This window comes from Lupinus angustifolius, chromosome LG18, assembly GCF_001865875.1.
Source record: "Lupinus angustifolius cultivar Tanjil chromosome LG18, LupAngTanjil_v1.0, whole genome shotgun sequence".
In the NCBI taxonomy this organism is placed as follows: domain Eukaryota; kingdom Viridiplantae; phylum Streptophyta; class Magnoliopsida; order Fabales; family Fabaceae; genus Lupinus; species Lupinus angustifolius.
This window is the reverse complement of record NC_032026.1, coordinates 12,139,366-12,155,672: the sequence shown is the minus strand read 5'-3', so window position 1 is coordinate 12,155,672 and position 16,307 is coordinate 12,139,366. Positions and strand designations below refer to the sequence as shown.

The window sequence follows — 16,307 nt, the reverse complement described above, 5'->3', positions numbered from 1 at the left end:
CGAGTTCGTATCACGAAGTGAGAATCATATTAAAATAATTATGATAATAGTTTGAAACCATTTTCAGTAGACAAATAGCCACTAATAATTTGAAACCATTTTCAGTAGACAAATAGCTGGAAGCGGAATCTTTCCCTTTTCTGAAGGCTTTTATCCAATAATTTTGCCAAGTTATGAACCCAAATTTTTCCCTATACTGCATGGTAACTATATTAACTAAAAAAGATGCCACGTTTTATGATCAAATCATCTTTTCGTTCATATTTATCTCCTTAACTAAGGTAGGAATGACATTCTATTTCAAAAACAAAATACAGAGTGAGTTATAAGTTCAGGGATTTGTCTTCCAGAGCATAACATAAGCATTCTGATTTAGTGTCACTTTCAATAGAATTATTTGTCAAAATACACTTTTCCAATAAAAAAATTGGTTAGGATTTTTAAAGGTTAAAAAAATGTCCTTCAGTCAATGGTGAGCCCATTAATCTACATTATACACACACAAAAAATCACTCTGAAATTAATATGAAAACAAAGTCAGCACTACAAGCAGATTTCCTATTTAAAAGGGACAGACAAGTAGGATGACCCTGACCCCATTAAGCTGATAACATTGGGTTTGGAACTGGGACAAGGATCTGTTGTCCCAAATCCTGTCTCAAACTCTGTCCCAGACCAATCATATTATGGCACGTCAGTTAAAAATAATTATAATTTTATCAGTTTTGCTTCATTATGATTGGTCAGGGACGTGTTGGGGACAGTAGATTCTATCTTTTGCTCTAATCCTGATAATGATAATACTATGGTCTCTCTGACTATGTTGTATGTTCCTTGCTTTCTCAGATATCGGAGAAATCTTGGACCAGAGCAATTCTAACATGAATCATATTTTATGGAGGAAAAAATTATTATTTTTGCATTCACTCTTAAGGATAAAAGTGGCAACTCAATGTACTTAAAGAGTAAAATTATCCTAAAACAATCACTGTTGAAGTATAGACCCTTACAAATTGGATTTTCTATACCCTATAACTTGAATATGACAACGATAGAGACATCATGCCTAGTAGCAATGTCACGACCCATTAATCCGTACACGACCCACATAAGATGCAACATAGTAGACTTAATAACTTCATCTTATGTGGATCATGTAAGGATCAATGGTGCATGACATTATTAGTAACTTATGGTAATATACTATTATACAGTAGAGTACTATGTCATTTCCATCATTGTCAGTGGGAACACATACCACTAAGCAAAAGCTGCACTTTCATGGGACATTAGTGCCTCGAGATTGTTGTGTCCTGATGCTTAAGTCCAAGATCTTACTTTATCTCCTTACAAAGCAATTACACTACATGAGCCAACAAGTAAAGAGCACAAAGAATATCTTTAGTTGCCTCTAGAAAGTTACCCTCTTTCCCTTTTTTGAATTAAAAAGAAATCCTTACTTATTTGATGCTCAATGTTATAACATGACCCTTTCTCACACTTTACCATTCTACTTGAATTGAGTGCTCGAGGAGTTAGTCCAAATCTACCTTAGTCTGCACTCAAAGAACAAGAGCTACAACCTTAATATATCAAATCCATCTATTCTCCTAACAAATCATTTCATACCTAAACTCAATTTCTGTTCCATCATTTTATCCAGATACTGTCACAGACCAATCACCTTCTAACCATTCAAATGGTTCTTTTGGGTCAGTATTTGTTGTCCTGGCCATAATAGTAGTCATTTCTGAAGTTGCTTGCTGCCTTGGAAGGTTTTGCAGCCGCGGCCACAACCAGAAACATGCTAAGCAGCAAAAGCAACAGAATCATCACCACAACATACGTCCAAAAGAAGTGGATATTGAATTTGGTTTTGACAAGAAAATTGCAGCCTCCAAGCCTAATTTATGTTTATGACAATCTATTGTTTCTTTTCTCTTTCAGAATTAAGTAAAAAGGAAAGTTCCCCATCACAACTCACTTGAACCAAGCTGTGGTACCTCTTAAGCCTACAAAAATTCCATATAATTTAAATGTATGTAATGGATCCTTTAAATGGGTCTTAGACACTAATGAGATTATGAAAATTCCATATCATTTTTCTGACTAAACTTGGAAAACAAATAGTCTTTTCGATAAAACTAGCTTGTAGGTGTAAGTTGTGAATTTGTAGTCGATAGCTTTGAGCTTATAGTTAGAAGGTAATAATTATGTAGGTATTTTACTAAATTAGAATTGTTCAATAAAACTAGCTTTACAACTAGTTAAAATTTGAAAAATAACTAAAAAATATATACAACTTTTATTTATAATTTATTTACTAATTAAATAATTATTAACAGCAGTATTAATACATAAATAATTTAAAACAAAAATTTTCAATCTTTTATTTTAATATTTTATTTATAATTGGATATGCGATATCTTTATTTATTTGGAGATAAAGTAAAACAATAAAAATACTAGAGTTTTTTCATTGAGGATAAGTAATGTATTTTTTTTAAATTTTAAAGGATTAAATTAGAAAGCGAATTATTGAAAGCTACTTTCACTTTCTAAATGTTACTTCAAACAGTATAAGCTTATTTTTTAAAAGCTATAAGTCTCTTTATTTTTTGTTTACCGAACGACTCTAGTAACTTATTGAAGCTCCCCTCGTCAAACAATAAGAAAGAAATGCCAAATTGTATGATTTCTTGTTATTTTATTAATTAAATTATCCCCACCCCTTCATGTATCTAAGCCTCTCTTGTTTTAAATATGAAACAGAGCAAAAAGTAAATAGATTAAACAATTAAATATTAAGTTCAAATCAAAGCATCTTCCACGGGACATAACCTTGCCATCTAAATCAAAAGTAATTTGCCGTGTCAGAAAATTTCAATCATAAACCAATATTCAGATTAAGAAATGTCATGAATAGTATCAACATGCAACTTCTATATAAACCATTTAGCCAACGTATTTTTCATATACTTAAGTTACAATATCATCTTAACAAACACCTCAAAAAAGCTACTCTACCATTTATTCTTGGTCATTTTACTAACCAAAAGACATGGCTTCCATGAGCCAAATTCAATATCTTCTAGTCCTATTCCTTATCATTGCATCTTGGAGCTCTCAAGTACTATCCCGAAAGCTCCAAGATACATTATTATCGGAACGACATGAGCTGTGGATGGCGAAACATGACAAGGTCTATAAGGATGCCGCAGAGAAGGAAAAACGTTTCAAGGTATTTAAAGAGAATGTGGAATACATTGAATCCTTCAATGCTGCTAGCAACAAACCATACAAACTCAGCATTAATCAATTTGCTGACCAGACCAATGATGAGTTTAAGGCTTACAGAAATGGTTTGAAAAGTTTACACGAATTGATGACTATAACAGGAACCTCATTTAAGTATGAAAATGTGACTGATATTCCTGTTGCCATAGATTGGAGGAAAAGAGGAGCAGTTACTCCAATCAAGGACCAAGGGCAATGTGGTAAGATAAAAGCACACTTTTCTATATTAGTGTGCTTTCTTGGTTCACTACTTTAATATTTTGGTATAAGAAATGATATTTCTCGCCCTATGGATAAGAAACTAATCCATTTTAGATGCGTGACTAACGCTCCCAACAAGTGTTGATCCTAAAAATCAAACATTCGACATTTGGCCTAGTATAATACATGGAGATCTATTCAAATATTATACCACTAGACAAACGTACACCTCTTTGGTTCATTATTTTAGTATATACAAGTTGAATGCACTTTATGTCTATCACATCATTAATTACTTAGTTATCTATTTCAGTTAATTAATTGTTAATGACCATAATTTATCATAATTGATAATATATATTTAGCCTAATGCCACCCTATATGGTGCATACTAAGTTTATGCAAGTATATGTTAGATACACAATTTGGTTAATGCTTATGTTTGTTTTTGTTTTGTAAAACCAGGTAGTTGTTGGGCATTTTCAACTGTGGCTGCAACAGAAGGTATACACCAATTGACTAGTGGAAAATTAGTCTCTCTAGCTGAGCAAGAACTTGTAGATTGTGACAGAAAAGGCGAGGACCATGGATGTAAGGGTGGTTATATGGAAGATGGTTTTGAGTTCATTAGAAAGAATGGTGGAATAACCACTGAAGCAAATTACCCCTACACAGCATCTGATGGAACTTGTAACACTAACAAGGAGAAGTCACACATAGTTACAATAAAAGGGTATGAGAAAGTCCCTCCTAATAGTGAAGATGCACTCCTTAAATCTGTGGCTAACCAACCTGTGTCAGTTTCTGTTGATGCTGGAGGAAATTTCCAATTTTACTCAAGTGGGATTTTTGAAGGAGAATGTGGAACTGAGCTAGACCATGGTGTTACAGCAATTGGTTATGGTATAGGTGATGATGGCACTAAGTATTGGTTAGTAAAGAATTCATGGGGTACTAGTTGGGGAGAGCAAGGATATATAAGGATGAAAAGAGACATAAATGCAAAGGAAGGAATGTGTGGTATTGCAATGGATGCTTCTTACCCAACTGCTTAAATAGTTCACATATGTAAATTGTGCTTGAAATTTGCTTTCATTAATATTTGTGCTTATATATAGATTGTGTAAAATTAAATTACTAAAGTATACTTATATAAACATTTAAAAATAGTTATACATTTCCTACTCCCAACCAGTGTATATGGTAATACTAGATTACTAGTAGCAAAAGGTTTTTTTAGGTTTAACAAGTTAGAGACTCCACTTTTATGCATCATTAAGACCAATCAAGTCTAACATAATGATTCATTTTAACTCAAGCCTCTTCATAATAGTTTCTTTATCTACTCTAGTATGGAGCCTAATTCAAGTTTGATGGTCCCTTGCTTTGGATCTAACCGTGGATATTTTTTGTGATTTGTTGTCCGACGTCATTTTTTTTTAGACCGAGTTTTTTGAATTGGATATTTCTTGTAAAAATGTTTGGAATTTTTGAAGTGGATAAAATGTTTTCTTCCGCAATGTGGATCTCCACATTGCAATTCAGCATTAATAGCAACTGGGAAAAAGATTTTCGGCACTAATGTTAAATTCACAAAGATCAATGAAACAAATTTAACAAATTTTAACAAGTAGCATCAAGTGAATTGTTGGGCATTAACTGTCACAAATTGACTTTAAAATGCAAATGGAGCCACTTCACTATCATGGAGTGATCTCCTATTTTGTAACTTTTGAATTAGAAATGAATTTGTTTCAACATTCTTGGATACTTTGCTTTCATTGAAATGTGCATGTAGCTTATTGCAAAGGTCAAGTTAGGGTGTTCATTTGCTCTGTGATTTTCACTTGGAAATATAGATTATTGAAATTTCAATAAGATGTTGTTAAGAAGAGGGAGCAGAGCAGTTTATTTGAGTGATTGTTGCATATTGTTCATTTGTTAGACAGTCATCAGATATAAGAATGTCTAGCAATCCAATTACTGCTCCCATAGGTGTCCTCAGTTCATGACTGTAATACACCAACAAAACAAATTCATGAATCACATTTATGAACACTCAATGGAAAGATCTTCTTAGACACATGAACCAAATGGCAAGATAGGTCATTTGAGGAGTTTGTGTGCAGTGTTATAAAATAGAATCTAGAGTGATCAACATGTTTCAAAACATAATCAGTTTATGAAATGCATAGATTATGTAAATTCATATAAGTCATGGATCAACTGATGGATATATTGTTCCTCGTTCTCTAAATTGTAAAGTGAGATCATAAATTGCATAAAGCAAGTTCATGTTTTATGTATCTCCAAATATGAAGTTGTAAAACCAACCTCATGTTTGCAAGAAATTGACTTTTATAGTTGCTTGATGCCTCTGCCTTCCTTCTTGCTTCCAGTTGATTTTAAGTTCTGCTCTTAGATTCATTTCCTTTGATACTCCATTTGTCAGCAAATGATATTTCTCGCCCTATGGGTAAGAAACTAATCCATTTTAGATGTGTGACTAACACTCCCAACAAGTGTCGATCCTAAAAATCAAACATTCGACATTTGACCTAATATAATACATGGAGATCTATTCAATATTATACCACTAGACAAATGTACACCTCTTTGGTTCATTATTTTAGTATATACAAGTTGAATGCACTTTATGTCTATCACATCATTAATTACTTAGTTATCTATTTCAGTTAATTAATTGCTAATGACCATAATTTATCATAATTGATAATATATATTTAGCCTAATGCCACCCTATATGGTGCATACTAAGTTTATGCAAGTATATGTTAGATACACAATTTGGTTAATGCTTATGTTTGTTTTTGTTTTGTAAAACCAGGTAGTTGTTGGGCATTTTCAACTGTGGCTGCAACAGAAGGTATACACCAATTGACTAGTGGAAAATTAGTCTCTCTAGCTGAGCAAGAACTTGTAGATTGTGACAGAAAAGGCGAGGACCATGGATGTGAGGGTGGTTATATGGAAGATGGTTTTGAGTTCATTATAAAGAATGGTGGAATAACCACTGAAGCAAATTACCCATACACAGCATCTGATGGAACTTGTAACACTAACAAGGAGAAGTCACACATAGTTACAATAAAAGGGTATGAGAAAGTCCCTCCTAATAGTGAAGATGCACTCCTTAAATCTGTGGCTAACCAACCTGTGTCAGTTTCTGTTGATGCTGGAGGAAATTTCCAATTTTACTCAAGTGGGATTTTTGAAGGAGAATGTGGAACTGAGCTAGACCATGGTGTTACAGCAATTGGTTATGGTATAGGTGATGATGGCACTAAGTATTGGTTAGTAAAGAATTCATGGGGTACTAGTTGGGGAGAGCAAGGATATATAAGGATGAAAAGAGACATAAATGCAAAGGAAGGAATGTGTGGTATTGCAATGGATGCTTCTTACCCAACTGCTTAAATAGTTCATATACGTAAAGTGTGCTTGAAATTTGCTTTCATTAATATTTGTGCTTAAATATAGATTGTGTAAAATTAAATTACTAAAGTATACTTGTAAAACCAACCTCATGTTTGCAAGAAATTGACTTTTATAGTTGCTTGATGCCTCTGCCTTCCTTCTTGCTTCCAGTTGATTTTAAGTTCTGCTCTTAGATTCATTTCCTTTGATACTCCATTTGTCAGTATCAAAATGCAAACACATCCAATGACTAGAATACATAATGCTGCAAATATCAGAATAACCAACGTTTTGAAGGCTCTTTCATCTACCTGTTCCATGATATACTTTCTTGGCATGATGATTACACCTAGCTGCAATAAGATTAAGTCACTAATTCAAAGATACTCAAAATGTATAATATGATAGTTAGTTAAATAAAAACAGAAAAGAAATGCAGGCAGAAAGTTTTCCAGGAATAACACACTTAACATAATTATTTCTAATAAAAAAAGGCAAAACAATGCAACAAGAGGTGTAATTGTTGCAGGTTTTGAACACTGGAATTTTTGGAAATGGGGCAGAAGCTTGCCAAACAATGCAACAAGAGGTGCAATGCTAGTAGGAATCAATGCTATCCATCAAGGTAAGAATCAACAAGAGAGGCATCATATTTGAGAAACTAGAAGCCATTATTGTGAAACTTCTCAACCACAACATTTCACCCCTCTTGCTCTTGCGCGGTTTAATATCAGCCTCAGTTGTCTTGGTTCCATTTTCATACATAGATGCACTCCTCACATGAAATCATGCAGAAGCCTTACATCTAGCTAATATTGGTAAGGACTTCTGAGTTGCAGCCTAAGGAGGGTCTTGAACTTGTAAATGGAACAGCTGTTGGAGCTGGTTTGTCATCACTAGTAACATTTTAACTATCTTATCTGAAATCATGTCAGATATTTTTTGCTGAAGTTATGCGCAAGCCAGAATTTACGGACCATTTGACTCAAACTGAAGCATCATCCTGGCCAGATTGAAGCAACAGCAATAATGGAACACATCTTGCATGGAAGTGCTTATGTTAAAGCAGCACACAAGTTACATGAGATAGACCCTGTCCAAAAGCCTAAGCAAGATAGATATGCTCTTCAAACTTCACCACAATGTATAGGCCGTCAAACTGAAATTATTCGATCATCAACAAAATCCAACAAAAGGGCGACAAACTCATTTTTCAAGGTGTACTTGTGTTGGAGTTTCAATCGACAATACAAGATTAGCATTGACTCGTTTGGCTGTGCAATGGGAACTCATTTTTGCTCAGATGTCTGATCTGGTTAATGCTTTCTACAATAATGGTCTGCCTTCAAATCTCTCGGGTGGGTCGCTGTCCGAGTTCGGATGATGGAAGGGCAGTGAGTTAGCAATGGCTTCATATTGCTCTGAGCTTCAGTGTCTAGCAAACCCTGTTAGCTGTTACTACTCATGTGCAAAGTGCAGAACAACACAACCCCAATGTGAACCCATTAGGACTAATCCCAGCTAGAAAAATAGTTGAATCTGTAGACATATTGAAGTGTCTTCAACCTACCTCGTCGCTCTTTGCCAAGCTATAGATTTGAGGCACTTGAAAGAGACTTTAAAGAACACAGTTAATATTGTTGAGCCAAGCAGCTAAAAAGGTGTTGATTCTAGGCATCAACGGAGAAGTTCATCCCTTGAGATTCTTTATGAAGATTTACTCAAAGCGATTGACCACTTCCTTTTTAATTTATTTCTAACAATATTAAGGAGTAGCAAGCCATGTAATGTAAAACAATGGTGTGTACTGTACAAGGCATAATAACAATATGATTATACATTGTACAACAATGACAACCATTTGGGTAAAAAGATCAGCAATTTATGCAAGTTGGTAGCTATCAGGTAGGGAATTTCTTCAAACTTTTTCTAGAGAGTTTTGAACAAACAAATTATTGAACTTTTGGAAAAAGTGGAATGTACACAGTTTAAAGGTAGGTAAACTATCACCTTCGTGATTAGGCTTTGGACTCTTACATGGAATTTCAAATAAACTATAAGTTTGGTTTATTCCTGCAAAATATAGGATGCCTATCCACATATTTTTTCTTAATTGTCTGATACTATAGTAAACCCAACTCAACCACTACCAACATTTTAACTAAAAGAGAAAAACAGCAACCAATAGGACTCTTTCATAACCTAATTATATCTCCTTATTCATCAGCTAAATCAAAAATCCTGCCCAAAGTTCATGATATGCAGAGATTGGTTCAATTAATTGAGGCAAATCTGATTCTTAGAGATCACAAATATTCTGTCAACAGTACCAAAATTTTACCAAAGAAAAGGAGAAGCGTGAGATGGAATATATATGAACTGAACATTGAAAAACTATGACCAATGCAAGAATAACATACAATGGATGATATGTGGTTTGATTTGAACGTCAAATATGCAGACACTATAAGAACACATCAAAATCAATTCATCTGAATAATGGACCTTATCAATGTTACTTATGACTCTCTTCTTTCCAAATTTTTGAGGAATGGGGGAAGCAAATCATCATCTTATTAGTGGTAAAAAATTTGTCGATGGGGTCCATCGCCCATAAGCAATACAATCAATACTGAGAAACTGAACCTTAGATGGTTATAACAACCAAAATGTTTCTGATCAAAATAAGTAAAAGAATATAACAGCAACAATGTAGTTGCAAATACATACCCATGATAAAATAATAATCAAATGAACTGAAACTTTAAGCACTATCGTTAACTAAACAATGAAAAACCCCAACTTTTACAAGCACTCACTTAAACTTCATTATGTTTCCTTTCTTGCTTTAATAATCAAATGAACTGAAACTTTAAGCACTATTGTTAACTAAACAATGAAAAACCCCAACTTTTGCAAGCACTCACTTAAACTTCATTATGTTTACTTTCTTTCACCATTTCTCTTGCATTTATGAAACATCAATACAAATATGCAACACTACCAAAAGGCTAAGTATGGCATGGATAAAAACTCTTATTGCATATAAATTCAGGTGTATCGTAGACTGAGTCCTACCATTAGCTAACAAATAACAGTTACCTTATCCTTTTGGAACATGACTCGCTGGTCCCTACCACATAGCTTGAAGGACCAACCATCAACAATCACGTTGCCATTGTAATCATTAACCAATGTAGCAGAAACATCTGAATGCATGTCCACCATGGTTTCTTTTCTCTTAGAAGGTATCGATTTTTCACCCTTATCAAGCTCGACACAGTTCTTAATCAAACTTTTATTTAATAAGGTATTTCTCGACTCTAACATCTCTCATGTATCGTCTTCGCAGCAATCAGTCTGAAGCCTTTCATTTTCCCCACTGGTCTCATAAGTTGTGGCATTAAGATGGTAGCCATGAAGCTAGAGTGACACTAATTTCTAATTGTCCCTCCATGGGCTCACCCAACCTAGATTCGTTTGTCACCTCTTAGGCCTTGCCATCTTACCCACATTTCAATTGTGACTCTGAATTGCAATCTAACGAAATAAGAAACGATAACTACATTAGTAATACTAACAGTCAGAGTATACAGATAATTATTAGCACACCTCATATCCACATTTCCAATTATCCGCATTTTATAAGCTTGTGTTTGGATGAACTAAAATCAGAAAATTCTACATATGCAAAACATAAAAAATACCCCACGTGGTAAGCAAAAGCATCAACAAGGCTAAACAAAGAAACATAATAGGCAAAACTACTAGATTGCTCCAAGAAGATGGAGAGTGAGTTGTGGCACTAATAAACGTTCGAAAAACGAACCCTAAACATAAAAAATACCCCACGTGGTAAGCAAAAGCATCAACAAGGCTAAACAAAGAAACATAATAGGCAAAACTACTAGATTGCTCCAAGAAGATGGAGAGTGAGTTGTGGCACTAATAAACGTTCGAAAAACGGCACAAGGAAATCATATTCTCTTTCTCTCACTCTATTCTACCAAGATCGTTTACCCATAACATTACTTAAAAAATAAAACCATTTAAATTTGCAAAGAATGTATGTGTAAAACAATAACGAAAAATAAGGTATATAAAGAAAAATTGCAGCAGTCTAGAAACAAACACTTATATGAAGAAAGCATAGCATATAGTATATCCAACAAAACAGCACCACAAACTTATCATTGATACATTCTCTATCCAAGTTCCAAAATTAGTTACACATAACACTTAGCAGACACAGACAAGCACCATTGGTTGCCCATCAAGGTCACCCCTGGAAATAAAACACTTGCTTTACTTTCCTGTTTGGCTGGAAGTCAAATTGGGCAATCAGAACTTTCGTAGTTCTCATAAACAAGGGCATAACTCCCCCTTGTCCTTAAAAAAATTCCATTTCACTATCCACAATATCATATAGCTAGTAGCTACATGCTAGTTATACCAATCTCACAACACATATAATACCACAGAAGTACCACTACCAAATCATGGAGCAGAAGACAGCATAGTTCTCCTACAGTATACAAACATTTTAAACAATGCCAAACATCAAAAGCAGACACAATCAGAATCTCCATCAAAATGTTTCTTCAACTTAGCCAGGATCTTTCCCTTCAACCTTAGACTTCGTTATTCCAACATAACCTAAAATCACAGGTTTCAAGCTAAAATATTTTCTAAATTAACAGAGGTTTAGTTCCCTATCCCGAAATCCACAGCACAACGAGAACCTATCAAGTCTCCACCAAATGATAAAGGCTTTTTACATTAATATTACTAACTGCCTAGTTTTTGTACAATCTCACAAGTCATGTTTCATCAACACCAAAATAATCTGGTATATAAATTGGACTCTAGTCAATGATAAAGGACCAGACTAGAAAAAAACTAACAGTAAGTAAAACTTTCAGAAGAAAAAAAAAGCAAACTGCATACAGGGAGAGAACTTCACAAAGCTTTGCTATCCCTGGCTTTAGTAAATGATGGAAGCTCAGAAAATAAACATAAACGCAGTGAAACTTTAAGCTCTATCGTTTACTAGATAATGAAAAACAGAACTTTCAAAAGCACTCACATAAACTTCATTACCTCTCCCTTTTTAACACTTTCTCTTGCTTTTTGAAACATAATACAAATATGCAACACTACCCAAAGCTAACCAGAATGACAACAATAAAATTATGAATGAAAGGTGGTCTGGTCAAATGAGATGACAACATAAAAACTAATAAGCATTGTCCCCCACTATGTGGAGTCGGTTACATGGCCCACATAAGATGCATCATACTATTAAACAAAAGCTGCACTTTCATGGGACATTAGGAGTTTAGGACCTTGAGAATTGAGAGTGTTGTGTCCTGATGCTCCAAGATCTTGCAATCTCTCTTTATAGAGAAATTACACTACATGAGACAACAAGTAAACGGCACAAAGAATATCTTTAGTTACCTCTTTAATAAAGAAAGTTACCCTCTTTTCACTTTTTTAATTAAAATCCTTACTTATTTGAGGCCTAATATTTATACATAACACCACCTTCTCACACTTGATCATTATACTTGAATTGAGTGCTTGAGGAGTTAATCCAAATCTACCTTAGTCTGCACTCAAAGAACAAGAGCTACAACCTTAATATATCAAATCCATCTATTCCCTAACAAATCATTTCATACCTAAACTCAACTTCTGTTCTATCATTTTACCCTCAAGATGGACTTACAACTCGAACCACTGCAGCAGCAACAGCACCCACTGTCACAGACCAATTACCTTTTTACCATTCAAATGGTACTTCTGGGTCAGTATTTGTTGTCCTAGCCATAATAGTAGTCACTTCTGCAGTTGCTTGCTGTCTTGGAAGGTTTTCAGCTGTGGCCACAACCAGAAACATGCTAAGCAGCAAAAGCAACAGAACCATCACCACAACATGCGTCCAAAAGAAGTGAATATTGAATTTGGTTTTGACAAGAAAATTGCAGCCTGCAAGCCTAATGGTCATGGACATGTGTTGATATGAGAAGTTATGAAATGCCATGGAAAAAATATAAGACATTATTTTCTAACAGCAAGTGACAAGTGACTGCCATATAAGATAAAACACTACTGCAAGTTACAAATGATTTCTCAGTAAAACCATCACACATATAGTTCATAAGCTTCTTGATTTAGTTTAACAACTAATCTCAAGTTTTTGCATATGAATAGATCATCAATGCAGATACAAATGATTATTATATGAAGGAATTTCTGGAATAACTATAAGAACTTATGGCCAAAGGAGATGACTGTGAGAGGAACCACCAAAGATGAGGATGCCAAGGAAATTTAAAATCTAGTCAGTAATTACTATTGATAACATGATATTGCGATTTTGGTTACCTCCATAAGTGCATTGTAACCACAATTAATGAAATATCAATTGCATTTTTTCTGCAATTATTGACAATTATGATAATCATTACAATGTTAAGTAACCACAACCATGATTTTAAACCTTACAAGGAACATGGATGATCTAGAGATCTTATACAGAAATATACAAGAGATATGGAGAAGATCAGTGTTTGATAACAATCACAGCTTTGAAATAGTATTTTTGGTATATATCATTTCAAATGTGAAGTAAAAAACTAAATCTTGAACCAACAAGAGATGTGCCTATTTAGAATAATAGCTATCAAAAAGTAACATCAACAAACTTCTACTTTTTTAAACTTTCAACATCCCTGCTATTAAAAAATGAGGGAAATAAAACAGAACCAGAGTTGAAGAGAGAAAAAAGACTCAATGTTTTTGTTTGGCATAAGTCAAACAAAGGCAATCTCAATATATTTGAACTTCCAATCTATGCTAACCAAAAAATTTCACACTGCATTGTAAGATAATAATGCACTGCCATAAAGAGTAGTTTGGTGAAACTAGTTTTGGCTTATTGAGAAAGAGTTTAGTGAGATTTTTAAGTTAAAACAGGCAGGTTAATTCCATTATGCCTATGTTCAAGACCTGTTCTCAGAAGCACTGTTACTAAGGCTGTAGTAAGCTTTGGTTTCTGAATCAGTACTTGAAGTCCTTTGGCTCCACTTATATTGGGGCCCAGACATCTCTTTTGAACTGAAATATGTACTATATATATCCAAATCAGTTATTCAAATCACATTTCAACATCTATAACATGTCCATTCTAAGTTATACCATAGTTACATAATTCTCTCATTTACCCTACGTGTCGCGTACTGAATTCACTATACATTATATTGTGTACCACATAACGGGTTCGTCATAAAAGGTTTCATAAAATTAATGTGAAAAATGACGAACCACGTATCCAGGTGAACCATGTACCAATATCAGTACTACGTACCATGAGCTGTACTCTACAATATGTTAAACTGAGTCAAATGAAATCTAATTTTGAAGGTCTTCATGCACCCTTTCAAAAGTTAAAAAGCACATCAAGTCAGTCTATAAAAGATTCTGGCTAATATGTTTTGGGTGTTATCATTTCAATGATATATTTCACTTTCTAAAAGGAAGAAACAGGTTCAGTCGTATCCACTCAACCAAACTCTCCTCTCCCACAGGTTGCATTGGATTGACAGGTTTCCTTCCAGTTATAAGCTCAAGGAGGACAACTCCAAAAGAGAAAACATCTGATCTATCTGTTAGTTTTCCACTACTTGTATATTCGGGAGCCATGTACCAGCAGATTAGAAATAGAATGAGTATGACAGTGTTGTTATTTAACGATTGGCACCACTGAAGGTTACCTCAGATAAAGTTTGTGTTGAAAACTCAAACCTTAGGATATAGTTCCAAAACCTATAACGCTGATTCACCTCATTGCTGAGTAATTCTACTTAGCCTCTACAATAACAGTGATGAAAAACAATCATTGTGCAAAGTAATGTTTTAACTGTAAGCAAAGCTCAAGGGTTTCAGAATATACTAAGTTTTAATAACCACCATTTATGTTCCCATATCATCACATAAACTTATGTTCCTCTTCAATTCTCAGACCAACATGGTATTTCCCATTGCAGGTCCTAACCGCCATGAAAGTCTATATACATAGAATATACTGCTTTATGTTTTAGACATACGAAACCCACCCGAAGGTTCCCATCACCCTAGTTGATACATGGGTATTAGCATTATTGGTTAGTCTGGCAAGTCCAAAGTCTGCAACCTGTGTTAAAACAGGGTTAAGTTTGGATCCAGGACTTCAAATTAGGGGTATCATAATTTGATTAAAAACTATATTTCACAAGGGAACATGACACAGTAAGAAAGTATATGCATACATGTGCCTCAAAAGCATCATCCAATAGTATGTTTGGTGACTTGATGTCTCTGGATGATCTTTGAGTTGAAATATGAAATGGGATACAAGACTAATTATCACTGGTGTTCTGGGAAATGTTCACAAAATCAAGCACATCCAACATCCCTCTTCATTTCAGACTAATAAACCTTAGAGATTAGTTACTCAAAATTAACATGGATTCTTAAGGCATAATATGAACTTTGTAATAATGTTTAGATTTAAAAGCAATCCATTTCGAATGATCCACTAAGCTCTGGGCCTGTTATCTGCTCTAGAAAACTCTTCTCCATTAATTATGAACTATCTCATTATTTTTTACCCTGCATGTATAAGAGCTTATTAAACTCTTTTCAGTTACTTAAGCAGTGTCCTTTGCGTTTACGTTAAAACTACTTTTCCTATTGCAAACATCTCTACAGACATTTTTAACAATATAAAACACCGATAGCAGTCAGTCAGAAATTCCATTAAAATGTTTCTCAAGTTTAGCCAGGATTTTGCCCTTCAACCTTAGAATTCGTTATTCCAACATCATTATAAGCCTAATATCACAAGTTTCAAGCTAAAACATTTGCAAAATTAAGAAAGGTTTAGTTATCTTTCTCAACATCCAGAGCACAACCGAAACCTATAGAGTCCACCAAATTATGAAGGCTTTTTATAATAATATTACTAACTGAATAGCTTTTTATAATAATATTACTAACTGAATAGCTTTTTATACAATCTCAGAAGTCATGTTTCATAAACACCAAGAGGGACTAATTAAGAATCATAAGAAGATTCAAGATACCGAGAGAGTCGGGGCTTGAAAAATGCAACAAGGAAATCATATTCTCTTTCTCCCACTCTCTATTCCACCAAGACCATTTACCCACAATCCCAATCCACCAAGAATGCACATTCTTGAATAATTGAAAAATGATATTCAAGAAGGCACAACCCACAACCGAAGAAATTGTCTCATAACATTTTTAGAGTTTTGGATCAGAGTGTGTTAGCTCTGTCAAATAAGATAGAAAATCTAGAAAGATAC

At 34.2% G+C, this 16,307-nt stretch overlaps 2 protein-coding genes and 1 pseudogene across 2 annotated transcripts; all 3 read left to right on the top strand.

Moving 5' to 3' along the window:
* LOC109332689 (senescence-specific cysteine protease SAG39-like) lies at positions 2,991-4,635 on the top strand. Its single transcript, XM_019567714.1, has 2 exons — positions 2,991-3,497; positions 3,964-4,635. The coding sequence occupies exons 1-2, from the start codon at positions 3,062-3,064 to the stop codon at positions 4,551-4,553; spliced, it is 1,026 nt and encodes a 341-aa protein (XP_019423259.1). The 5' UTR covers positions 2,991-3,061; the 3' UTR covers positions 4,554-4,635.
* Positions 5,954-6,937, top strand: LOC109332554 (senescence-specific cysteine protease SAG39-like). Its single transcript, XM_019567535.1, has 2 exons — positions 5,954-5,974; positions 6,298-6,937. The coding sequence occupies exons 1-2, from the start codon at positions 5,954-5,956 to the stop codon at positions 6,934-6,936; spliced, it is 660 nt and encodes a 219-aa protein (XP_019423080.1). The 3' UTR covers position 6,937.
* On the top strand, positions 7,885-8,701 carry LOC109333407 (annotated as a pseudogene).

What these genes read in the sequence shown, in the direction of transcription:
- LOC109332689 (XM_019567714.1), top strand. Translation starts at nt 3,062, where the DNA reads ATGGCTTCCATGAGCCAAATTCAATATCTTCTAGTCCTATTCCTTATC. An exon ending in CAAGGACCAAGGGCAATGTG is followed by an intron (nt 3,498 to 3,963) that starts GTAAGATAAAAG and finishes TTGTAAAACCAG; the next exon opens with GTAGTTGTTGGGCATTTTCA.
- LOC109332554 (XM_019567535.1), top strand. Translation starts at nt 5,954, where the DNA reads ATGATATTTCTCGCCCTATGG. An exon ending in TGATATTTCTCGCCCTATGG is followed by an intron (nt 5,975 to 6,297) that starts GTAAGAAACTAA and finishes AGTATATGTTAG; the next exon opens with ATACACAATTTGGTTAATGC.